The sequence below is a fragment of the Lonchura striata genome, chromosome 1 (genome assembly GCF_050655825.1).
Source record: "Lonchura striata isolate lonStrDom1 chromosome 1, ASM5065582v1, whole genome shotgun sequence".
NCBI classification, from domain to species: domain Eukaryota; kingdom Metazoa; phylum Chordata; class Aves; order Passeriformes; family Estrildidae; genus Lonchura; species Lonchura striata.
In genome coordinates this window covers 107,337,564-107,364,155 of record NC_140703.1, presented here as the reverse complement: position 1 = coordinate 107,364,155, position 26,592 = coordinate 107,337,564, and the positions used below count along the sequence as shown (strand labels likewise).

At 35.8% G+C, this 26,592-nt stretch overlaps 1 protein-coding gene across 3 annotated transcripts in view; it reads right to left on the bottom strand.

The window, feature by feature from the left end:
- Positions 1-26,592, bottom strand: part of IL1RAPL1 (interleukin 1 receptor accessory protein like 1) — a 678,558-nt gene that overhangs the window by 269,253 nt on the left and 382,713 nt on the right. For all 3 annotated transcript variants that reach the window (XM_021552988.4, XM_077781655.2, XM_021552991.4), the window contains 2 exons: positions 6,010-6,196; positions 4,797-4,950 (listed from right to left, as the gene is read on the bottom strand). In XM_021552988.4, coding sequence (XP_021408663.1) covers positions 4,797-4,950; positions 6,010-6,196 — 341 coding nt within the window. The remainder of the gene's footprint in view (positions 1-4,796; positions 4,951-6,009; positions 6,197-26,592) is intronic.

The window sequence follows — 26,592 nt, the reverse complement described above, 5'->3', positions numbered from 1 at the left end:
TAAGTGAATGTTTACAGAGAACATTTATCAAACATCGACATAATGTTTTGATTATTATTACTCAAATACACACAGGAAATTCATTTAGACCCTTGTTTTCAGGAGCATTAAAATGATTGCACTATAAAAGAAAAACACTTATTTCTAATTTACAAAAAAAATCATCCCACTCTTCAGCCATAGCTGTGTTAAACCTACAGAATTTTATGCATTTTGAAATGCTAGGTTAGTATTTTGAACATGCTGTTCTCATAATGAGTCTATTGTTTGCTTGGTATTTTACTTGTCTTTGCATAGATAAATGGTAAATAGAACTTCTATCAGAGTATGTTCTGGAATTGAATTAAATTAATGATGAACAAAAGGAATGAACGTCAGCTCTGATAATTATTAGGATCAGCTGAATCAAGTAGTCACTGGGTATATTCAATATGGTTCATACTAGTCATTAATGTCAGAAACAAAGCAGAGGCTGTGCTAAATCTCTAAATGCTTGGAAAACAACTCTCTTTGTTCTTTAATACTTTTCTCACCTAGCACCTGCCAAAAATAAAGAGGAACATACTTATGGCATCACCTCTCTGCATTCTGATGTATTGAATGTGAAAGAGCAGTACACCTGGAAGAAATTGAAGCCAACTTTTTTGGGGAAAAAATGGTGAACATTTTGTCTTGTACAGTTAAAATACAGACCACTTAAAGCAGGCTATAACCTTCGAAGTATGTGTGCATGTGTGTCCTGTTTCAAGATTTTTTTTGTTTTGTTTTTATTCACAATATATGATTGCTAGATGTATATAAAAGATCCACATGTTTTGAGCTGTGAGGCTAGGTATATAATTTAATCATAATTATTTCTTCATAGTGTTTATTTTTACAGTGATATTTTCAGCTCTAAAAATACATACATACATGTAGTCATTTAATATTTTCCATTATGTTAATGAGAACTAAATCTATCAGAAAGCAAAAGAGACAAGCTTATTCAATATAACCCAAACTTTAAACAGTACTAAGAGTTGACTACAGCATAACTGAATGAGAAAAATTGCATTCCTTTTTTTGTTGCCTAAAAAAACCTAAAGATGAAAAAAGTAATGGGTTGAAGAGAGAAAAGAGTAAATGGGCACTTTCAAGATTATTGCAGAAATTTGTTGAACCAAGCAGGCTGAATTTAAATAAAAAAAAAATTATTCTGACAATTTATTATTCTTATAGCTTGATTGTAAACATGCTGGACTAAAACTGTATTCATTCCAGCAGGAGTTCTTTCTAAGGGAACTTCCTGGGGTCTAATCATTGAATAAAGAAAACGAAGGGTATCTATGAGGAAAGGATTCAGGATTAAGAACCTACTGATTAGCTCTGGTTCCATCTGCAGTGTATAAGGTTTTCTTACTTCTGACAGAATGGAAGAAAGTATTCTAATATTTAAACTAAAATAGAATAAGTAATGTTCCAACTGCAAGACTGATGGGGTCTGTCTGTTTTATGGTGTTCATGATGTTCACTGCATATCCTATTGCAGTGAGGACAGGTATATTCTCTCTGACACAGGCTGGACTTCAACAAAAACAGAAAGAGTTTGCAAATGTCTTAGTACTATACGTAAAAACAAACAAACAAACAAAATTTTTTTAAAAAATAAGTAAACCTAATATTTAAATAAACTAAATCACTGAAGTGAAGTATTTTTGACCTATGTTGTGCAGTATGACTAAATTAACACTATCCTTTTCTAATAGAATTCTTTCCCAATGCTAAAAACATTCTTAATTAATTATGTCAGAGACAGCAGGAATGCCTTAATTAAAATTCCACATATAAAAGAAAACCTACTCATCTGAACTATAAAAGACTACAAATGACTTTGTGCATTGCAGGACATTGTAGAACGTGTAATTGTATAACCAAAACCAAAAAAAACCCTAACATTTATGTGAATATTTTGATTAGTTACAAGCTAAAATAACGAGTATATAGTTTTTGTTTTGCAAAACAGGGAATTTCTAGGTTCCATCTCAGAAAAATAAAGAAATTGATTCAAATCACTTATATTTTTTCAGTGTGAGATACACATCTTCAGAAAATTTGAAAAAGTTTCCATTAAGATCAAAGAAAAAAAAAACAAAAAAACAAAATATAACCCAAAAACAACAAACAAAAAAGTGAGCCATTAATTAGTTGCTACTCTAAAGGTGTACTGTAAAGGCTTACCCAAAGTGACAGTGAGTGCTTATAATTTAACCTAAGAAGAGGCAATTTTTAAAATAATCTTTTAAACAGAAAGGAAATTATCTTTTTCCATGGCTTAGGAGTTTTCAAATGCTATACTTAGATGAGATGGATATTACCTATTAAATGAGTTTGATCTTTTTCTAAATGTGTGGATTCCCTTTTTATTTTTCAGCTTCAATGCTAAATCAGAATACGAGGCATTGCATGTTCCACTATGAGGCACACAGATATTTAAGGTGTAAAGCACAGAGGTTATAAAAAGGATATACAACGCCAATATTGAAAAGAGCATGTTTACAATTGCATCCATAGTCAATGGTCTGTAAGAGCAGCAGGTTTCCCTAAAGGAGACAGCAATTCTGAAAAAACTCACTGTGTGGGAAAAGAAGGGAATCCTTAAGAGGTGACACTCCACAGTTGCCTGGAGAGAAGAGGTGGTGAGGAACAGGCGTAACAAAAATTTGTACAATGAGTAAATCTATCTGCTTGTTCTGTTTATTCACATAATATTATAAAGATAATATTATATCCACTGTAGATAGAAGATCCACTGTACTTCTAAAGGAGTTTACTAATTTGGAGGTTGTCCTTAAATCTGCTGGGTTTTGCAGAGGTGGAAATTTAATAGTTCCCTCCCTGTGAATTCATTCATTTTTAGCACATCAAAATCAGCCAAGTCTCTTGCTGCCTTTGTCTAGTTAAACATTAAATACTGAACTCCTACCTACACTACAAGTGATAAATTACATTTTTTTTTTCAACTATTCCTACAAATAGTAACATGAATCTGGTTCAAATGCTTTTTTTCTTTTTCTTTTCTGTCAGTCTGAGCCTGTTGAAATACTGCTGTGCAGTAGAGCACCAACCAAAAGGACAGAAGGGATCACTTAAAGATGCAGTAAATATGTACTTTTGAAATCCAGGTATCAAATATTGCAAAAGATAATTGACATCATTCTGGTATAAATCATACACTTGAATAATCTTTCTCTGCTTTCTTTGTATCAGAGTCCATCAAGACTATATGGATGTTTATTGTGAGGTTAATCACTCGACAGTATTTCCTATCTGTACTGACCAAATAAATCAATGTTGTACAACAACAAAGAGATTCTGGTTATTGAGTTTAAATAAATATGATTGATTACTTGAATCTACCAAAGCAACATAAACAATATGATTTCCAGACACATCCAACAGTGGGAAATTGGATTCCCTAATTGACCATAATTTCTATTTATGTGGAGAGAAAATGGGATACAGTGAATGAGACAGCACACTTTTCACCACTGAAGAAAGCTAAGGTTGCAATTCAACCTAATGCTTAACATAAGTGTGTTCCTAGTTGCTGCTGTGCTTCAGAGTTATATATTAGATACAAAAAAAGGATCAAGAACAACCCACATAATTATTCTGGAAGACTTTTTTTGTTTTCCCAGATATTAGACATATGAGCCTCTTTGTCAAGCATATGGATCTAGTTCACCTCTAATTTACCAAGAAAATCCTCATCTGCCTTCTTTTAGGAAATACATTGTGAAACCACCAGCATTACATAGATCATGATGCACCCCTTCTTACCATTTTAATCCTATAATTGTAAAAGCCCATTTTTACCTTGCATCTATGTTCACCTATATGTTTTACATAATTGTAAAATGGAGGTTAGAAGTCTGATGAGGAATTGAAAATTCAGTGGACCATTCTTCACATTGTTCTGTTGCTGTGGACATTACTATTACAGTATATATTTTGTTTCCATTCATAATGGATTTTAAATATTGATATGGTAGTTTTAAAAGCAGGTTATATTAAATGCATCTTATGCAATTGCTGAATTATAGAGTTTATTCATGTTACATAATTACTATGTGGAACTTAATATTTCAAAATATTTCTGAAGCCAAGACTAAATGGATTAAAAAAATAATCAGACTAATGTAAAATAGATTAATTGGTAACCACAGCACAGGATGAGTGAGATCAGGAAGTTCTTGAACTATAAACTAGAGAAAGTGCGGAGAGAATAACAGAGGAAAAATGCTCCTGTCCTTCATCATTCACTGCTCAACACTTTAAATGGCCCCACTGGGAAAGAGCTACTGCTCTTGGGTTGTGGCTACAGCTGTTTTCATGTCCAAAGACAATTAGAGTTTGTACCACGGAGTTATTGCTACAGCTATTTTGATGTCCCAGGTAATTTAATCACATGACACAGTATGATAGACATAATGATATTTTTTCTCTGTAAGAGGTCATACTTTCTGAAATTTACATGTTCCTTGACCATATTTTCCACTCACAAAAAAAAAAAAAAAAAAAAAAAAAAAAAAAGTGCTGCCCACAAGCTTTTCAAACAGAACAAAACTCAGACTTGCCAAGGTATTATAGACACCCCTGTGGAGTATTCAAGACTGCTTTAATGTATCAACCATTCATACCTAGGCAGATAGCAAAGATGTCTGCAAATGGTATAACTCAAAACCACACAACTTGAACCACAATACTCAGTGAGGTTTTTTTTCTAAATATAGGAGATAGAAAGAGCCTGTAATTACCTGTAACTGTCAACTCCGTAGTTCTTCTGACAACAAAGAATCCATATTTTAGCTCACAGGTGTAATTTCCAATGTCATCCTCTCTAACTTCCCGAATGACAAGAGTGTCCTTCTTAAACACAATACTTGATCTCCACGTTTTTGACTTGCATTCCTGTTTAAAGAGAATATAAAACTTCAGGGATCATGTTTTTACACTTAAAATGGACCTCTGTGGCCAATGCTTCCCAAAGTAAAGGTGGCTACGCAAGAGCCCAGGCTAGTTCTAAAAGTATGTAAACTAAATATGTAAAAATCCAGTCTATTTAGATGTTGGTTAAAACTAATTTTATCACCTGATTTCATATTTATTCCTCTGGCTAGAAAAGGTAGTTGATTCCTTTGGTGGGTTCTTTTTGACATTAGTTTGCTGAGTTTCTCTCATTTAATTTACTTATTTAGCATTACACTTTTTTCTGCAATCTATGATTTTTATATTACCAGCAGCTCGGGCCGCAGAGAATAATTTTTTTAATTCAATTTTTAAAATATAATTATAATTTAAAAATGCAGAGAAACAGAAGATGAGAATGAGGAGAAATTAGGATGTTACATAACTCTTTCTAAAACAATCTTAGAATCAAAACTTTCTGTACCTAGAAAAAATGCATTATTAATCTAAAAAAGTATTTTTTTAAAGAGACAAAATCCAAGATTAAAATAAGCAAATAGTTGGCTACACTTTTCCTATCTTAGATATGCTATCAGTTAATTTGGACATTATCTTTCCAGGCCACAAAATTTTACTTTTTAGGTAATACAGTCTTGTATACCATAATTCTACTGCACTGCCCACAGGCAACACTACTTTCAAGAACTTGGCCCTTAAGTAATGATCTAGAAAGCATAACACAATATTGAAAGAGTTATTGATAAAAAAAATGAAAGTATATTTGCAAATATAACTTTAAGTATAATGTATAAACTGAAATATTGGTAGTATTTGCTGAATTTTATGCTGCAAAATTAAGCTGTTTACTCAGGTAAAGCATACATAGATTTCTCATACAGTTCAAAGCATTTCATTTTCTCAATTAGTCAATTCTTTTCTACCATTGGTTCTGTTGTCTTTTCTTGACAAAATTTTAGAAAATCGTCATAACACATTTCGATCAAGATAATCATAACACTGCATAATATATATTTGAAAGTATAAATGTCTTGCATTCCTTACCTTATACCACAGAATTTCAGGCTCCCTAAATGGAAATAAAAAATCCTCAATTTCAGGACATGAGATTTCCTTGCTTTTGCTAAGTTCAGCTTTTTCAAAATATTTCATCTTTGAATTGTAGCAGAGTCCAGTGTCATTTTCACCCACCGTCAGCGAAATGGACACTTTCATACAGTAAGTTGAGTTTCTGTAATGCAATAAAAACAGAAAGAAAAGTCTAATAAATTGGAACTTGAGCCAACACACCAAGAGCCACATACTCATCAGCCCTGAGTATGCCTTCAACAGAAGTGGCAACATTTTACAGATGTTAATTAAAAATAATCTTGTGATTAATTATAGAATGAAGGATGTTTCAATCCAAGGCACTGCCAGTTTGTTTACCATAGCCTTCAGTGCCCATACTCCCAGGACAAAATATTTTGTATTACCTACAGACTTAATGAGCTTGTGTTCTCTCTCCTGAAACTTGTTACATCTGCTTCTGGATGTTGATAAGCAAGGCAGGCAGAGACTAGAGAACTTTGTTTGCCTTCCCACATTCCACTATGTGGCTCAATCAGGCAAAAAGACAAAATTGCTTGAAATGACTTTTATTTTTTTTCCTCTTTATTTGACTTTCCAGGTGGGGAGCAAATAAGTGAATAAAGTTGAGTATTCCCCAGGAGCACAGTGTGATGGTGTAAGATTTCTCTCATACTGTTCTGTAAGTTCATTTTACCCCTGGCCTGCTGACAGAGGATCCTGCAGAGAGCATTGAGGAAATATTCACCTCCTTATCACCATTCTCATCCTCTATGAGATGATTGGTTATTTATAATGGACTATAGTGTATATCAGACATGGCAGAATCTCAGAGATCAATTTCTTGAGATCTGTTTCCCTTTTCTGTTCAATAAGAGGAGATAGAAATACTTAGGGATAAAGAATATGAAAACTTATTTCAAAAAACTCTGCAGTCCAATCTTCTACAGAAAATGTAACCCTGTAAGTAACTATCAAGTTAGAGAATAGTTTTAGAAACATAAATTTTGTTTTATATGATCCTTAGCTGTCGATCTAATTTATGGAATTGTAAGGAAAATAAACACAAAATTATTTCCTCATAATGAAGAGGTTAATATAATTTGTTAACACATTGAGAATCTGGCTGTATAAAGCAAATAAGGTTGCTTAAGATTTATGCAAGTCAAAGATAGGATCCACTGAATATGGATCACTCTTGCTGTATTTAAACTGGTAAAGAGCCAATTCCCATTCTTGCCTGTACATAAAATTGAAAATCACTCACTTTTAAAAGAATATTTTTTCATTAGTGCAAATTATGCTATATCTCCATTAAGGTGTTACTTGGAATATTTTATTTATTTGTTTTTTTATCATCTGTCTTGAAAATATCATAAAAAGTCACTTAATTCTGTTTTTCCAAATTGGTAAAATATCTTTATTTTTGGAAGACTCATATCTTGGAAACATGTTCTGAACAATTCATCAAACTCTGAGGTTTAAGAGTAAACATAATAGTGGGAGTGTCCTGTTATCGGATGACAGGGAGCAGTTTGGCTATGCAACTTTCACATTTAAATATTCTCTTTAATTCCTTCCTGTATATTTAAGCATCATGTTTAGTTCATGTTGCTGAATCTCATTATTTAAATATTTCTAGAAGGACATGGTAGTGGTAAAAAAAGGGAGGACAATTCATTGTCTTCGCAGTCTCTGAAGAAGCAAGGTTAGAAAATTTTTGCATAGGCATCCTTCAGTATTTGGAGTGAATTTTGCAAAAAATATGATGAAATGTTTTGATCTACTAAAGAACTCTGTTCTGCAACAGTGACAATGTCAATTGCCAGAGACAGAATTTCATCTGAGGCACATCCAAGTTTCCATCGCAACAGCAGATCCTTCAGGAGATGCAGCTAAGGCTTCCTGCTCCATAAGAAAAGCATTTTGGAAATATTTCAGAATGTTTAAATTCATTGTTTGAAGTGGATATTTCTAAACTGTCAGATTCAAGGTACTGAAAAATTTTTGGTGGATTTTTGTCAGTTGAGCTGCCTAAGAGAATTTTCTTCAAAAGCTCAAAGTATTATCAAAAACACCTACAAGTCCAGATTCCCACTGATGACACAGACTTCCTTATTTCAATTCTAAATACTAACTGCATTGTCAGTCTGACTCATCTCATGCTCTCTGTCACAAACCAAGGCTGTTGGGATGAAACAAAACTCAAAGAGGTAGGTAGAGAAGGCAGAGCAGCACAAACAGTATGAGGTAAGAAAACCAAGATAATGGGCTCATAGTACAGAAAGTAAAGAAAGAGAGAAAGAAAATTAAAAAGTCCCCAGGTAGGAATGAAGAAGAAGAAGAAGAAGAAGAAGAAGAAGAAGAAGAAGAAGAAGAAGAAGAAGAAGAAGAAGAAGAAGAAGATGAAGATGAAGGGTGAGTTTTGCTGGTTACAGCTAGAACATGAAGGATACATTAGATGTCAAACTTCTCAGGCAGCAGGAAAAATATCAGGCAGCAGAGCCCTTTGGAACATGCACATATGACAGAGGGTAAAAAATTCTCAGGTGTTAGAAGTAAAAAAGTTTTCCCTATGTCTCTTACTTGAGGGTCCAGATAAATAACAAATAAAACCAAAGAAAAATCCTATGATACAAGTCTAAGGAATTTTAAAAATTGGTGCTAGCCAGTTAGCCCCAGCAGGTCACCGCCCCACCAGCGGCTTCAGGACAGCAGTTCAGAAACTCCAAATGCAGGATTCCATTTTACTGGATTTGGGTTTTGTTTGTTTTTTGTGGACTTTTTTTCCCAAAAACTGTTTTCCCAAACTGTGCTTTAACTCACTTATCACATGATCTATATTGGGTGTTTCTTTTGTTTGTTTGTCTTTATTTTTTCCTGAACATGGTGATAAGAAGAGTGACAAATTATCAAATTAATTTTTCTCTAATCTCACCAGTCCCATATGTTCATATGTATAAAGTTAGCAAGAACCTTTTTGTATATATAAGTGAAGGTTTTCATTTTCATCTGCTAATCAATAGATTTTCAAGTGCTAGAATAATAAGATCTTAAAGTACAAAAAACAATAAAAGGAAGAAAAAGCTGTTTGGTGTTTTTTATTTAAGACCAAACACATTTAAATCAAATTTATCTTAAAACAAAGTTAAATGAACAGGTAACTTGTTAGAGAAAAAAGGAGAAGAGGAGACACAAGGGGGAAAACTGACAAGAGAACACACACAAGACTAAGAATAGCTTCTCTAAGCTTTAGCTTTTACAATATTCCCATCTACATTTAAAGGAGTTGCTTTGAGAATTAAGCACTTAAATATGGTTTTTTTATGAATCCATCTCCAAAATGGGCCAGATGTATTTATGCTTACAAAACTCCTTTTTATCCCTCAGAAAAACCTCTGGTATTTGTCAGTCTCCAGCCTCACCAGAGAGAGCTCAGTGATAGATTTATACAGCTCAGCACTGTCCAGGCAACATCCCTCATCATCCCTATTCATGACAAAAGGGAAAGTGGGACTCTTCCTGTTACTTGTCCACTTGGGTGCTTTGCCATTATACTGTTTACAGAGTAAACAAACTGGAGAGAAAACAGGAAGCCAGAAAACCTCTCTTATGCTTCTCTTCACCATACAAAGTTGGAAAGTAACTTTATTTCCAACTCATTCAGAACTGGACATTAAAAAGAAAGTCAGAGAAAAATCTTTTATTTGCAGTTTTATTTCAAATTTTAATAAGAGAACTTAGCCAGTGATGTCCATATCCACTTTTTATAAATGGCTCACCACATTTTTAGGGAAAACTTTTGTTGACTTCATTAATTAGTTTTTTTTTCATGATTTTGCAAAAACAATTTTGTTCTTTTTCAGTCCAATTAACTTCTGTTACTGTTATTTGGATGCCTGAAAGCTGGAGAGAAAAGAATTCATTCAAGACAGAAACAAAAACACGTTATTGTTAATCTACTTGTGCTCTTGGCCTGTGGTTCCAAAGGCTCTTTTAGCCTTTAAACTTGAGCTTTTCAACTTTCACAAAAAAATTTTTAAAGCCTCCACATAGCAGCAGGGTTTTTTGAGGACACGCCTGAGGCCTTGGGCACGTGGGGAAGGAGGAAGGCCAGGGCACCGTGGGGCAGCCAGGATCACTCTCGTGCACTGAGGTCCCCTTGGTGGCAGGATCTGATGGCCCCAGCAGGTCGCTGCCCTCCCAGTGGCTTCCAGGACAGCAGTTCATAAACTTTATATGCAGCATTTCCTTTTAATGGGTTTGGGGTTTGTTTGCTGTTTGGGTTTGTTTTTTTTTCCCCCCAATCTCTGGAATGGCTGACTTTCACACTCGCTGGTTCTGATATCTGGAATCACAGATTGCCTTTTCCACAAAGCTTCCAGAGCCAACAGAGCTGCAAGTGCTGGGGCAGTGCTTCAGGCATGGGGAAAAGAGAAGAAAAGTGAAGGGAGCTGGACAGAAGCCAGCTGGAATTTTCCTCTGTGCCTTAGAAATTATCTCCTGCTTCCATACCCTGGGGGTCCAACCCAGTTTGGAAACTACTTTTAACCTCAATTGAATTACATAAGCACTGATTTCTTCCCTCAGGGGTCACCTAATTATGTGCATGATACTATGAAATAACCCAGTGCACACGAGCCTCCAGGACTATTTGAATATCAATACTCTGCAAGATACTTGTTCCAATAGGTTTGAATTAGACACACCAGGAAATATGGTTTAGTTTTAATGCCCACTTCCATCCTTGGAAGCCAAACATTCACATTTTATCTTTTTCTGACACAAGTGGTATGCACTGCCATCCTGAGTTTCCCCTTCACTCCAAACCTGTCAAAAGAGAAAGTCAAAATGCAAAGTCTTAAATGCCTTAGAATAATGCTTTCCTTGTGTAATAGGGAGCTAGTGACTGATGTGAAAGGCCTTTTATTGATGTTCTGAAAAATTAAAATTAAATTAAATTAGCCTTTACAAAGGGAATTTAATTTTCTCATCCTTCCAATGCCCTAAAGCTTCTTTTTTTTGTGTAAACTAGAAAAAAAGGTGTAAAGGTTTATGTTACTGATTTTTCTGTATGATCTCTGTCTTTTTTAAAGTCAAAAAGTGAAACATTTCTTTATAAGGACTGGAATCAATCTGATACTGTTTTCCACATTTTAATAAAACTTCACTTCCTTAGTTCAAAATACTAAAAAAAATTAAGACAATAACCTTAATTATGAACTTGTACTGGCAATTACATGGAAGGCAAAATTACATAAAATTAATTAATTTCCCTAATTTCCCCATCAAACATTTACTTTCACATTTAAGCTTCCTTTCAGATACATTAAAAGAAAAAAAAATCCATAATCTTACTGTGCAGGCATACAAAAATATTCCTATAATGTAACTGTCTGCACTCCTACAGTATATGAATATAAATCTAAATAAAAATTATTTGAAGTTAAAGATTTCTTACAGAGGAAATGTTGATAAACCAGTCATATGTGTATGCTGGGAATTCCAATGATTGTAAAAATAATACTACAGATATGTAATTCAAGGAAGTTACTATAAATATTTTAAAAACATATTAATTGTATACTTATATGTTATTTAGTATGAGAAAATTTTGATTTTAATAATAACTTTCCATTAAAATATTTGGTATCAGGCACTTATGGATTGCAGGTAAAAATGTTAGAGGTAGTTAAAAAGAAGCATTGTACTGCACAGGGCATATAGGGTGAGTAAAATATGGATTGCCACTAGTCTGAATTTAATTGCACATTTGATATTTTAGTGCTAGTTACAAATTTAGTTCTAAATTAGCTCCTCGTTTCAGTAAGTCTTCCCAGGATCATTAGTGAAGAAATTTTGGGCCAGTGAGTCATAAATCCTAGAATGGAGATGTGTCAGAATGATACTAAATGTTTTCACTGCAGCAGATCAATGTATATTCCCAGAGGAGACAGAAGTATGAAGAGCTGTGCAAAAGTGTACCCTCACAGATGAAAATCCCTTTAGCTTTCAACAAACTGCAGTAGGGAGATAATACCATAGCATGAAATGCCTCTAGGTATACTATGTCCTCAATACAGGAGGGGATGGCACTTGCTTTTTCGGGACTTGATCCCGAAGAGTAATTTTTATACCCTTCCTTTGCACCATATGCCAGAATAGCAGAAATGCTTCTTTTGAAAATTACAAGTGAATAGAGTTATATTATTCCTCACATTTTTTTCATTTATAGAATCACAAAATGTTTGAGATCAGAAGTGAACTCTTTGTGTCATCTTGTCCAACACCCCAATCAAGAAGAGCCACTTAGATCTGCTTGCCCAGGAGCGTGTTCCGAATGCTTTTGGATATTGACAAGAATGGAGACTCTACAACCTGTTCCAGGGTTCAGTTGCCCTCTTGGTGAAAAGTGTTTCCTGATGTTCAAATTGAATATTCTGTGCTCCAGTTTGTGCCCATTGTCTCTGGTCTAGTAACCAGGCAACACTGAAAAGAGCCTGGCTCCATCCTGTTGGCACCTTCTCTTCAGAAAGGTCAGCGAGAGTCTCTGTGCCTTCTCCAGGGTAGAGTCCCAGCTCTGTCAGCCTGTGCTCACAGCAAAGATGCTCCAGCTCCTTTATCATCTTCATGCTTCTTCATTAGACTCTCTCCATGTTTCTCTTGCACCAGCAAGTCTGGAATTGGACACTACTCCAGTGGCCTCACCAGTGCTGAGTAAAGAGGAAGGGCCAGCTCCCTTGGTGTGCTGGCAATACTAAAACAGCACAGGCATCATTCACCTTCTTTGTTGTAGGGGAACATTGCTGCTTCATGTTCAACTTGGTTTTCACCAGAACCCCCAAGTCCTTTTCTTCAAAGTTGTGTATATTTTTGTTCATGGAACATCTGTTTTCTCAGGTGTTTTTTCACTCACTGGGGATGGAGTGGAACCATTAAACAAACAAACAAAAAATTCTTTTTCCAAGTATTATATAAAAAGGACAAAAAACCCCATAAGGCTGGTATGAGAATGAATAGAAAAAATGCAGACTTTTTGGAGCCTGTTCCAGCAGCTGTGCTTCTGTGTTCAGGAACAATTGAATGTTACTACATCCTGATGACTCACAAGGTCAACAAATACTGAAATATCTTTATCACCAAATCATCCTTTTTGCAAATGCCTTCTTTTATAGTACTAAAACTGAAAACATTGAAAGTGCAGTGCTGCTAAATGGTTTCTCCCTTGTTCCCTCTCTTTGCTTGATGAACTCACACAGCTTTCACATAAAGACAGATCCTGTCATTCAGTCTCAAATGCTAAGTCAGTTTTCTGTTCAGCTGTCCAATAGATGCATAAAGACTATCCATGAAGGTATCTGTCTTGTTTCCAAATGATTAGATATTTATCTGTTGTTAACTCTGCATGAGTCTGTCATTTTCTGAATAGAAAAGTTGCTCATTAATGCTAGATATGGACCGAGATATCCAACAATTACAACATTTATTATAGATATTGGAAGAATGACATTTGCACATGAATAAGATTCCCTTGAAAATCTCTCCGTAACTCTTTCCCATATCTACCCAGTAAAAATGGGAATACATAAAAACCCATTACATTTATTAGGTTCAAGGCTGTTTCCTATCATACTGATGACACTTTTCCAGACTCCCAAAAATTCTCTAATGGGATTTAATGACAATTCTGAATTTTAAAAAAACTAAATAATTCCTGGAATTATCACTCCTGCGTTTGTTAAAATAAACAAAACAAAACAAAGAAACAAAAAAAACAAACCAAACCCCACCCCCAAAAACTGAAACAACTCCCTCCCAAAAAAATACCAACCCCTACAGTTTTAGTTATACTTGTTTTACACCTACTTGAAAAACAACTCAGATATCAGTCAATCTTCCTTACCAGTCACAGGATTAAAAGGAAGACAGGAGTATGAGATCTCAATAAGAACATTGCTGGGTGCAGATTGAGCCAGAGTTCAAAAGAAAGCAGCAACTTTCTGCAGAAAAGTCAGTCTTTGGAAAAGTTGCTACTGCTGCTACTAAAGTAGAAATTTAGAAATGTGCAAGAATTTTTATGAAATTTATAAAACTGAAAACCTCAGAGCAAGCCCTGAATTTCCAAAGGCAGCAGAATTTGAGGGAATAAATCAAGCAACACATGGATATTCACAATTGTCCTTCATTTGAGAACCACAAAGGACACATTTAACTATTTTTGACTGTGTTCATTCAAACAGCTTTACCTCAAAACAATTTCTAAAGTTGTCCCAGTGTTATCGGTAAAGACATAATAAATATTTTTATTTCACTCTAAGTTTAAGATCTAAAATGTGCTTCTGATACCCTTCAGGCAGTAGCTGAAGATGAGAGTTATGGAAGCTCAGGCAATATAAACTAGTATTTGCACTATGTTCATATCAACAGCATCCCTGAAGGCAAACATGGGCAAGCAAGGACTTCACCCACCTGAGCTACCAACTCTGCCCAGCATTGAAAGTGTTCTCAGTTCAGCCTCCAGAGCTTCTGTCCAGTTTGCATTTCTGCCCTTAATTGTACTAAACACCATCTTTGTGTCCATACAGTGAAGGGAAATTGTATAAAAACAATAATATTTACAGAGAAGATGAAAGAACTCAGTGAGCCTCAACATTAGTTGAGGATCTTTGGAAATATTTTATTAAAGAGGCTAGGGCAGCCAGAAGGATATACTCTTTGTTGTAAGGCTTTCAAAGCACGAGTTGAGACTCCATGCTAAAGAATTATTTATTCCTTTCTTCTACAGAAACCCCAAATAAATTAATTCTTGTTTTCCTCAGCATAAAAACAATACCTGTGGACCTTCACTCTTAATGCCACATTTCCATCTCCAGTGACTGACCTAAGTACAACACAACACATTTGAGAATTTAGCAAAGATAAGTCAGTATATATTCAGCAAGTATATGAAATGATACTATTATTTGTTCCAAATTATTATCTACCACCAAGGTAAACAACTCTGATGTGACAAATGAAAAGGTTTCAGAGGCATTGGCTGCCCAAACAAATAGTGTGAGGATAAGACCCAGGCAGGTGCCAGACACTATTGCTATATATTTTCAATTCTTGATTTAGCTTTCAAGCTTGCTGCTACATGTCACCCTCAGTAGCATGAATCACCCAGAACATCCAGACAAGAAAATCCAAAGTCATATAAACAGCAGCAAAATGAATGTGTGTGAGCTTTCTACACAGAAGCTTTGAATAATTTCACCTAAATCAAGTGTGCTTGTGCAAGCTATATTCATTCCACAAAAATGAGGTTTGCTTTACACACTTTAATTCATACCTCAAACATAAAAGCTAAGCTGAACAAGTTTAAATACATTTCAGATAATTGAAAGTGACTTCTTTTTCAGTTGAACTATGAGGCAACATTTATGTGCCAATCTTTAAACAGCACAGATGCAGGAGGGACAGTAGCAGACACCTCTCTCAGACATATATTTTCTTGGTAGTGGATTCACAGAAACGTCCATTTCATTTGTCAGAAATGCAGAATCTCCACTTTGGCTTGTCTGGCTGCTTCCTCCTATAGTAGGACACAGCTTCCAGCTGGGCTGCTGCTGGCAGCTTAATCATCTGCTGTTCTTTATCACCTAGCTACATACACAAATTCCCCACTATCTAAATATAGAATAGCTATATAAAAAGTTCAATTCCATTTAAAATACTTTGGCTCAAAACCCTGCCACCAGTTTTACAATAGGTAGAGAATTAATGAATATATAAACTATTTATGAGTAGCAAAAACCTACACTGTCACTTACGTGCCACATTTTCTGGTTTCTATTTTTGTTTCCGCATTCTATTTCAGTCCCATTTTTTTCTTCATATTGGGAAAGAACAAAGAGAACCTGTGAATTCCTGTATTGATTAAACACTTTGTCACATTTTTCATGGATGAATAAATTTGCAAGTACTTTAATATTCAGAGCAATTTGAATTAAATAGCTATTTTCTTGACATTTGTTCAGAAACATGACTTCTGCTTATGCTCTTGGTGTTTTTGTTAGAGTCAGGTGAACACAGCAACCAGAGGGATGAGGACAGGCTGCAGGTTCATCCAGCAGCCAGGCTAAGCTCAGGCACTCACAGCTGGGCACACACACACACAACACATGCACACAGGAGCTCACAGGGCTGCTCACACACACACACCCCTACACAGATGCCCTGTGCTTGATGAAATGATGAACTGCAGAGCTGACCCAGCCCAGTGCCTCCCCTCCAGCTGATCAAGTTGAAGTCAGGGAGTGGAATACACACATCCACAAACACTCCCTGTGGGTGCTTCCAGCAGCTGCCTTTAGCCTCTCATCCCAGGAGCTGGCCCAGGACCACTGCTTGCCCCAGCTGCTGGCACTGGCACATGAGGTTTCCCACCAGGTGTTCCTCAGACAAGTTACCCTTCTCCCAGCCAGGCCAGCTCAAGGCTCACTAGCATGCACCAACCCCTGCTTGGTGGAGGCAACACATCCACATGGAGAACTGAACTGGACTGCCATTTAATGAGAAAATGGGACAAGTTATATAGCTCAAACTAGAGTCCCTACCATCACCATATTTACACTGAACAGCATTTTATCTCCTTTTCCTACTATCCTCTTGCCTTTTATATGCTACTCCATTTCTTTCCCATACATTAGTCTCTCTGTGCCTCTTGTCCTTCTCCTAAATAATATTCATGCATCCTCCAAATCATTCAGCAATATTTTTTACATAAACAAAAAGTGCTTTTCCTCCCTGCATCCCAGAGGAAGCCCCACACACTCTTCAGTCCGAAGGCCTTTCCAGGAGGGAACAGCTCCAAATAATTACAGGTCATGGGGATTTATTACCCATCTCTGCTTCTCTAACCCCTCACTAAGCCTTTGTGTTTTCCACAATCATCTTTAGGCACTAGAGTATGACTAACTTGGCACTACATGTTATAGCAGACAAGGTGTCAGTATATTAATTTTACAGCAAAGACCATCAGCCAATTCTCAAAGGTAACAGGATAACATTCTTGACAAGTTACTGATTTCTTCCCAGTATCCCTTGTTTTCCTAGCTGGGTCTTTCCTTGCCTCTCTTTATAAATGCTCTCCTCTGCTCATTTAGTCACTCTCCTGGCAAAGATCCCATCAGGTTTCTCTCTAAGTTTATTTTTTTATAAAATGTCCACTGTCCTTTCTTTGCTATTTAATCTAAAGACTTCAAAATCACCGCACGTTGTGGCAAAAGTAGTCAGTTTGTGAGTGTAATCATAACCACTTTTGAATGCTTCATATTCTGGTAATACGGTTTTCTAATGATTTTCCAAAACTTTCTATAATCCAAAGCAAATGCACACAAAATGTCTAATCCATTTCTGCACCTTCTAAAGAAATTTGAAATACAACTTTTATTTTCTTAAACTTCATGTTTACAGCAGTATTTATTCTACCTGGTTTTCTCTGAAGTTTTCATTTCCTTTTACCTTCCATTTTTACCCCCATTCTAATATATTTAAACCATGATTTTGTCTACACTATGTAAGCATTATGTTTACATCAGTATATAAATAAACATATAGATAATGTACCAATATGAATTCCTTAAATCCTAGATATTCTCAAAACTTTTTCTGAGTGTGTTCAAGAGAAAAAAAAACCGTAAATATTTATCTCCTAAGCTAAACTATTTTGGAGCTACTACAAACAAAATAAATATAAAAATCCATCAAAAATTACAGATAAAATTTCAGGATATACTAATTATAAGTGTCATAGAAAAGACTGTCTTGGGAGAAGGGACTGAAAGCACACAAAAATCAGAAAAGTCTTTTTCTTTCTGAGCCACTTAGGAGTTGTTTGTTTTTTAACAGAGCTTGTTATGGGAAATCTTCCATTGTAATTATGCATCAGCAACTGCTACTACAATACTGATGCTTTCTATATAATTTTTTTCCTTTCCTCTTTTATTCTGAGGAGAAAAATAGTTCATAAATATTTCAATTTCCACTTTCTGAAAGATGAAGAGCAACAGTGAAATGCTGAGGTTTTTAAAAGCATAAACTGTAGTACCCCAAACAAAATACCCAAGGAAAGTGTTTTTTTTTTTTAATGCGCAAGACACTCAAGTGACAGAAATGTTTTGCAGAACATGACTTGGAAGCCCTCATATTATATTCTGCTTCCTTCATCTGCAGGTTGAAATATATAAGATAATCTTGGAACTATTAAGAACAATAGCAGAAGCCCTAAAATCTTCAATCTGCAGATGCAGATTTTTCCATGTTAGAATTTCCTGCTCATTGGTGTTAGTGACAATATCGTTATTGTTCCTATAAAATGTGTTTGAATATTTGGTCCTTAAGAATTTATTTGCACCTTTTCAAATTAAGTTAAAAAGTTTTATGTTATTTTATTAAATAAGTTTCTAAATAATTTTTGAACATGTCACAACATACCAATGACTCTAGTACAGTTTTTAATCAAATGCATGCATATATGTATATTGAAATGTAAATTTCTTCAGAAACGAAAGCTATGCTATCAAAAGTAGAACAGTTGTGAGTTTGTGGCCCCAAGTTGGGGAATTCCCTGGGGGCTCCCCTGGCAGGGGAGTCTCTCCTGGAGCAGTTCTGTGTCAGGAATGAGAGAAACATTGGACTTTTTCAGTCTTCAGCTTCTGTTTATTGTTATCTTATCAAAACTTCAGCACACTGTCTGCACCGGACTCTGTGTGCATGAAAAACAGCACAAACATGGCCAACAATCTCATGTTACAAGGCCTTTTAAGTCTAATCAAAAGCTAAGCTACCCAATTAAGACGTGACACCTAAATTATTTTCCTTTCTAAATCAATAACTGAACCCTAAAGACCCTCATTGTGGATTTTTCTACCCAATCACAAGATGCCACCTAAACTCAAGAAGAAAGAGGAAAAAGAAGAAGGAAGAAGGGAACTCAAGACAAGACCCTATATCCTCCATCTTGAACCCATCTATAACATGCTGAAAATCCTAAAACCTTAATTTCTCACCCATGTGACATACTCCACTACTCTCTACAATCTCTACAATCTATTTCACACTTTTGTGGTTTCTAGTTTACCTTGGGACTTTGGAAGTTATCTCCATTGATGAGGGTCAAAATCAGTGCTCCCCTGGGGGTCAGGACACCCCAGAGCAGACGGAGAAATATTACCAGTGCCCTGGGTTTCCACAAACAATAAACAAACGTTTTATATATTTCATGTATGTTTAAATCAAAAAATTAATTAGCTCATTTCTCCTAAAGTCAAAATATCTGAAACATGGACGTTTTATGTAGAAGGGCAGAAATCAAAAATATGTTCAAATATATTGCAGCATAAAGGTAAGCATTACTTTTGATGTATGATAGCTCTGATAAGCATCAGAGTTACTCCAGGATCTCTTTAGCTTAAAAACAACCCAGTCTATTAGTTTTTTTTTAAATAAAATAGTTATAAAACCAGTTGATTTCACACAGTAAAAGACACTCATAGGAAAACAATATGAGAATAGCTTTCCTGGATTCATATGTGGTCTTTTTTATTGGTTTTTCAGCTATTTCACAATACATACTAATGATATTACTCTTTCACAGTAAACACAGGAACTGCAAAAAGCCATAACAAACCAAAACCAAACTTGCACTGAAAAGTATTACTAGCACATGAATTTTTATCTGTGACAGCAAGAATAACGTTCAGTAGATATAAAAAATAAAATATTTGGTTGTTCCTTATTTCTGGTCAGACCATGGAGCTAAACCAAACTAAGTAGGATGATGTAATTCCACAGACTGTGGGGTTTGTGTGTATTCTTCCTTCAGAGCATTATCCAAACAAGATGTGTAGTTGAAGGCAAAGCCACATCCAGTGGTTATACTGGTTTAGAAATAATTGAGGCTATGTCTATCTATCTATCTATAAGATAGTTTCAGAAAGCTCTTGAATTTTGGGGGAATGTCCCTCCTTTTTAGATTTCTTGTAAGCTATCATTTCCAGAGAAGCAAGACTGGACACATTAAAGCAAGTCTGGTTTGGGAAGATTTTACTTGTTTGAGCAGATTCTCTCAATTTTTGTGTAAGCTAATACAGCTTCATGTCTGGAGTTATGAATCTCCCTGCAGAGAACATAATTGATTTTTTTTTTTTATTTTTTTTTTTTTTGGTGGGGAAAAGCTGTGCAATGGAGTTCTGTTCCTGTATCAGCTCAGTGACAGCTCATCATTACTTTGTGACTGAAGGCTGTTCTGAACACTTGGCAGAACTGGGCTTATTCTGCTGACAAAGCATAATTTTGCCACAATCTGCTGACATGCCCAGCCAGAGGAGGGATAGGCTGCCTGTTCCAGCACACAGCTTCCTCCAAGACACTTCCCTGGTGTAGTTCCCTCCACAGCTAGACTCAAGTCTCAAGTAAAAATATCAGTGGTAGTTTCAGTCAGCAAGATGGTTTTTGATATTCAAAAGCAGAGGGAGGTCCCTACAGCAGCATATGCATATTTATGCATAGATATTTAATGTTTTAAAACTAGGAGAATTTTAACAAATTTCTTTATAAAGAAAGTGATTACTTAGTTGTCTTGATTATGCCATTAAAAAAAAAGTAGCAAGTTCCTTACTTAAATTATTACTATATGCCTTTAGCTCTACCTTTCTTTGTACTAACATTATAAGTCAGTTATTAGCTATAGGATTATACTTTACTTTTCAGTGTGAACTTAACTCATTTACATGTCCAGTATAGACCAGTGTTTCCCAACACTTGATATTTCAGACTATGAAACATGGCTTCAATACTTTCAAACACTACTCTTAATTATGAAATCTCGTTGGATGGGTTGAAGTTCAGAGATGTTGCTATCAGGCATGCCATGGAGAGCCCCTGCATGCAGCATGGTGTAATATGACACAGGAAAGAAAAAGGGGAAAAAATTAAAAAAAATTAAAATAAAAGAAAAAGAGGAAAAAGGCAGAGGAAAAGTCACATTATTTTCCTCAATGTCCCCAAGTCTACTGGGGTCCTCAAGTTAAAATACAGGCATGGAGAGATCCTGTAGATCAAGTGTAGCTCAGAAGAGAAGAGTTATATAATCTCTATATCCTCTCTTCTCACCAAAAATCCCTGAATAAGATTGTTTTTGTGGGGAAAGTGTCAGATCTGACTGCAGCACCACTAAAATATCATTCTTTTATCACTTGCCCTCATTTCAGTTTTAATAAGCTCTCTTGGCTCTCTTATCTTTTTATGTTCACTCCAGAGCAATTAAACAGAAATGCAAATGTCATACCCATTTTTATAACAGTGTCTCTTATAAAACTGTAATGAAGACAGAAAATTATATATGTTGAATTATCTATCTTCTTTTTGTCAACAAAATTTAGCTAATATGAAGATAATGCACCTCCCTATATGTACCATATGTGTGTTTGCATGTTTTATGAACATGGAAAGATTATTGGTTATAATTTTAGCACAACTTCTGAGGAAACATTAGACTTTGAAAGCTCAAATCAGTTAAATCAGGCAGGGAGAGAGTTTATGAATATTCAGTGTGGATTTCAAAACAGCTGCTCTTTTGACCATTATAAAAATATTAACTTTTTTATTCACTAAATAGAAACATACAGTAAAGTGATATTGTGTTCACACAAATATCTGATAACCACTTTAATCCAGATGTGTTTTCATAGAGCTATCTTCCCTCTTTAGAGGGAAATCTCACCAAAGGAAAAAAGGCAAGGAAATTCAGATTTATTTTTCTCTGTTTTTCTCTGAAACAAATCCAGCAATCCAATGGAGACACAGAGAGTATATCACAAAAATAATTCAGTAAGCATCCATCATGAACAATGAACAACATGCTGTCATAATGACAACATCTGATCACTACCACTAGTAGAAAAAATCTTCCCCCAACTAAATGAGGAAAACTACACTTAGTTTTCTAGAGTTTTCTTACACTTAGAGGTTTTCTGACACAGAATGCCATCCGTCTTCTGCTCAGGTATTTGCCTGTGACCTCAGCCAAAGGCAGCCAAGTGTTTCACACTCTGCAGTACATTTACCTCATCATCTGTGAAGTGTAAAAGTGTTATTTTGCAGAGGAGGAACTGAAACAGAAAGACTACTTCCCCACTCCTCACAAATAATAATATGACAAAATATCACAAAAATAATTTAAATCAAGTTCTAAACATTTACCCTCCAAAATCAACCCTACTTCTAAATTAACACATCAAAGGATCAAGAAGCCAGAAAGAATATATGAAAGAAAATATATTTAAATTGATATTTTACATAAAGAAGAAAACTTTATTTGCAGCATCCTTGTGACTGTACCATTTTTTCCTCTGCTTGTTCAATCTTTATACGGACTATTCACAGCCATGTGTAAAAACAGGATGGTACCATCAGGGAAATAGCAGGAGTGAAATCATGATGCAGATAAACTAAATGGTAGGGACTAAGACTGTCAAAGAGCAGACAGCTTAGGAGAAGAGCAGGTAGATTAGAAGAACCAGACAAAATGAAGGGCTCTGTTGGTTTGTATGGTGAGGTGTTAGCAGCAGAGGGCTGCAGAGGTGACCTGTGTGAGAAGACCCCAGGGCTGAGCCACATCAGACAGATCCTGCTCCAGCCACCTCCAATAGATCTGCCTCAGGACACAGCTGAGCTCAGCAGCCAAGTGGGGCATGTTCCTAGAAAAGCTTATTTAAGAATGCATTTCAGGAAAACCACAGCACAGTTGCTGTGGGACAGGACTTAGAGAAAACTGGAAGGAACAGCCTTGCAGCCTCTAAGCATGGTGAAAAATGAAGGGGAAAGTGTTATCCAGGTGCTGGAGCAGAGAATCCCCTGCAGATGACCATGGTGTCACTGGCTGTCTCCCTGCATCCCACGGAGGACCATGTTGGAGCACATATCCACCTGCAGCCCATGGAGGGCTCCATGCTGGAGCAGGTGACAATCCATGAAGGAAGCTGCAGCCTGGGGAGATCCTGAGCAGAAGGAAGTTTTCTGACAGGAGCTGCATTTCATGAGGGCCCATGCTAAAGCAATCTGTTGCTGAAGGTCTGTATGCTGTGGAAAAGGCCCATGTGGAGTAAATCTTGAAGAACCATATCCCAGAGAAAAACCCACACTGGGTATCCTCATGAAAGACTGTATCCCATGGAAGGGGCACCACACTGGAGCAGGGTGAAAGTGTGAGGAAGTAGTGGCAAAGATGAACTGCAATCAACTGAGAGCAACCTTCATTTCCCATTCCTCTGTGCCACACTGGATTGACAGAGAACTTGAGAAAGAGGAATAAAGCTGAGTCTGGGGAAAAAGAGGAAACTGGGGGATGCCATACTTAGTTTTATCTTTTTTTTTTCTCACAACCATACACTTAATTTTCCCCCAGTCAAATCTGATTTTCCCATGAAGGTAACTGGTAAATTATTTCCCTATTTTTATCTTGACCCACAAGCTTTTTCATTTTATTTTTCTCCTCATCCTGTTGAGAGAGGGGAATGTGAGAGCAGTTGGGTGGGCATATGGCAGCCAGCCAAGTTTAACACACCACAAGGGCAAATCATTAACTTCCTAATGGCACTGAAAGTAATTTTGAATCCCAAAGCTATGATAAAATATTTGAGTTTAATTTTTATTGCCATTTAATTCTCTCATGATATTTTATTAGTTATACCATCCTCCTCAGCAATACCCTCATATATTAAAAAATGACTTTGTTTTAGATAGGCTATTATATATTGTAAGCTTGAAAAATTAGACATGAGTTGCATGATTTTCTGCAGAGTTACAGAATGAACACAAAGATGACATGGTAGGCAAGAGCATTACTTGTTTAAACATCAATTTTGGAGACTAGACAAGAACATTACTTTGATGTACAATATCAAGATTTTTTGAAAAATAAAAGCAGAAAAAGACCATAAAATGTAGCATGACTGAAAAGCTCTCTTTAGAAAGACCAGAATAAAACTGCATTGCAAAATAAATGGTCTGAACAAACCTGGGGATCATATAGGAAGGATTATAAAAAGACTGTATCTCCAGCTGGGTGAAGCCAGAGATCTTTTCTAAATTTGAAGTAATTTATCTATCTATTAATTTTTAAAGATGTGTTTCCTGTTTTCTCTTTATGTACTATTGACATTTTAACTTTGTTTTCCTGGTTTTTTAAATCTATACTGCAGCAATAGCAAAAACATATTGAATGTTATCTTAATCTGTCATATAAAGTGAGGGACAAACAAATAAATGCAGAACCACACACGTTTTCAATAGTAATTCTCAAATGCTTTCCAAAACACTGGTAGTATTGGCTCAAAGATGATGTATCTTGAGATAGAGGAATAGCTGCAGGTACAGTACAGAGCTATCTCTCCAGCATGCAACAGTATATAGCTAGAAAATGCATTTTTTTAATAGAATACTTGGTGCTTTTCAAAATTACTTTCAATTACTTTCAACTATCGCTGCCGTCAGTATAGTATTAATAATGATAGCAACAACAATAAACAAGTAAAAGGAACAAAAATAATTTCAATTGATGGATCATTCAAAATAAATCACTCCAAAAGACATGGAGCAATCCTCCTTAGCCATACTTTGATGTTGTTATTCAAACACATTGCATCCCTCTGTGAAACTTCTATTTAATTTAATCTTATATTCATTTAATTAGCACACAGGAGCAACAGAAAAGGAGGCCAAGCAGCATCAGTGCACAGCAGAACCAGCACAGTTACTGCCCTAGGTCCCAAGAGGTCATGGTGTTACACTGCATGCAAAGAATCTGGCCTGCTCCCTATGGAAGAAGACTGAATGGGACATAACATTCTGCATTTCTAAAAGGTTTAATCAGGAGTTCGGATGCTTTCATTTCCTAGCCAGCTGAAACAACTTGGATGCAGCTGCTATTTATTAAGCAGGCTGGCCTCTACGATCACTTTAATGGGTCAGAGATACACAACAGTAAAGACATAAATGTAACAGAGCACAGATTTTACAAAATCTGTCTCTCTACACATCAGCTTTAAGCCCACTCTTACAAATTCCTTTATACTGAAAATTAAGAGAAATCCCACGTGTTTTTCTCACAGTTCAAGTCTTGGAATTGTAATGTATTTTTTGTATTCTAGTAGTGTCAAATTTACCAGTCAAAATGAATGCCTCCCTGTTTTAGGTGTTGTGTATAAACACTCAAGAAGAAAACATGATTGAAGGTCTTACATAAAAGAAGAATAGACTTTTCATAAAGAGAAGGAAGACTGTTTAGAACAAAAAGTTACAAGGTTTGTTTTACTTGTTGTTACAGAAAATTTACCTTTTTTTTTTGTAAATTTGAAAAAGTAAGATGGCTGTGCTTAGACTGTAACTGGTGACGAGTAAATCATAAATAAAAATAAAAACCTGGACTTTTAAGGAAGTTTTTGAAAGCATCTGTATCTTTAGGCAAAGCAGAATGCAGGCAGAGAGGGCAGAAAGCCAGACTGAAGGAGAGACCTAGAGGAAGACGAGCTCTGAGATGAGTGGTCTATGAAGTGTCACAGAAAAGTTCCTGATCTACAGTGAACAGGACTATTTACACTTAACTGCCTAAGTTAGTAGAAAGCTAGGGTTTTGTTTTGTTTTCTTTTTTTTTTTGTTTTTCTTCTGTCTGAGGAGGAAGAAAAGGTGGAGTAAATTCTTTAAGAAATCAATCAGCTTCATAACGTGGCTTCACAAGGGCTTACTTAATTAGACTCCAGATCTCCTCTGCTCACCCCACAAGAGCTGATATTGGAAAAAGGAGTATAAAACCTCCTGAGTCATCTCTGTGCAACACTGGGAATGCCATGGCTTTGGTGAGTAGGAGCTGCTCCACCAGCAGGGTTATCCAGCACTGCCTCATGGAAACACCTTGTGCTGCTCTCGAGGCCACTTCTCAGACTGCATTTCTGAGGCCTCCAGTACCCCAGAGTGAAAAAGAAAATCTTATAATTGATACAGGATTAGGGAATTGCATTCTTGAGGAACCTATTGTAAGTAGTCAGAAGTTGGTGCATTTTAATTTCCAACTTCATTTTTTGTCCGAAGAGCTGAGGACAAAAAAAGAAACCCCTTAAAATAATATTAGTGCACAAATAAATCCTTGAAGAGCTGCTGCTGAGCATAAAGACCCACTTATATCTTTTAAATAGATAGGAATGGGATAAGCTGCAAGAAGTGAACACTGTGCTTCAGAAACAATCAGTAAAATATGTATTTGTCTGGGTCTTTAAGTTACAGTTAAGTCAGCATCTGATGAGATATAGGTTAAAGAGAGATTTGCACTTCCAGGTAGTATATTTATAAAATGGGAAAGACAATAAAAGGAGATGTGGCCAAGACATCCTAAACCAGCCCACATCTGTGGAATGCATTTTTAAATACCTTTCTTATCACATTGGAGAAAATGCTATGATGGTACAATTTCTTGTTTTCAGAAAAATGAAACAAAATAGCCTTGAAAGCAAAGAGAAAAAA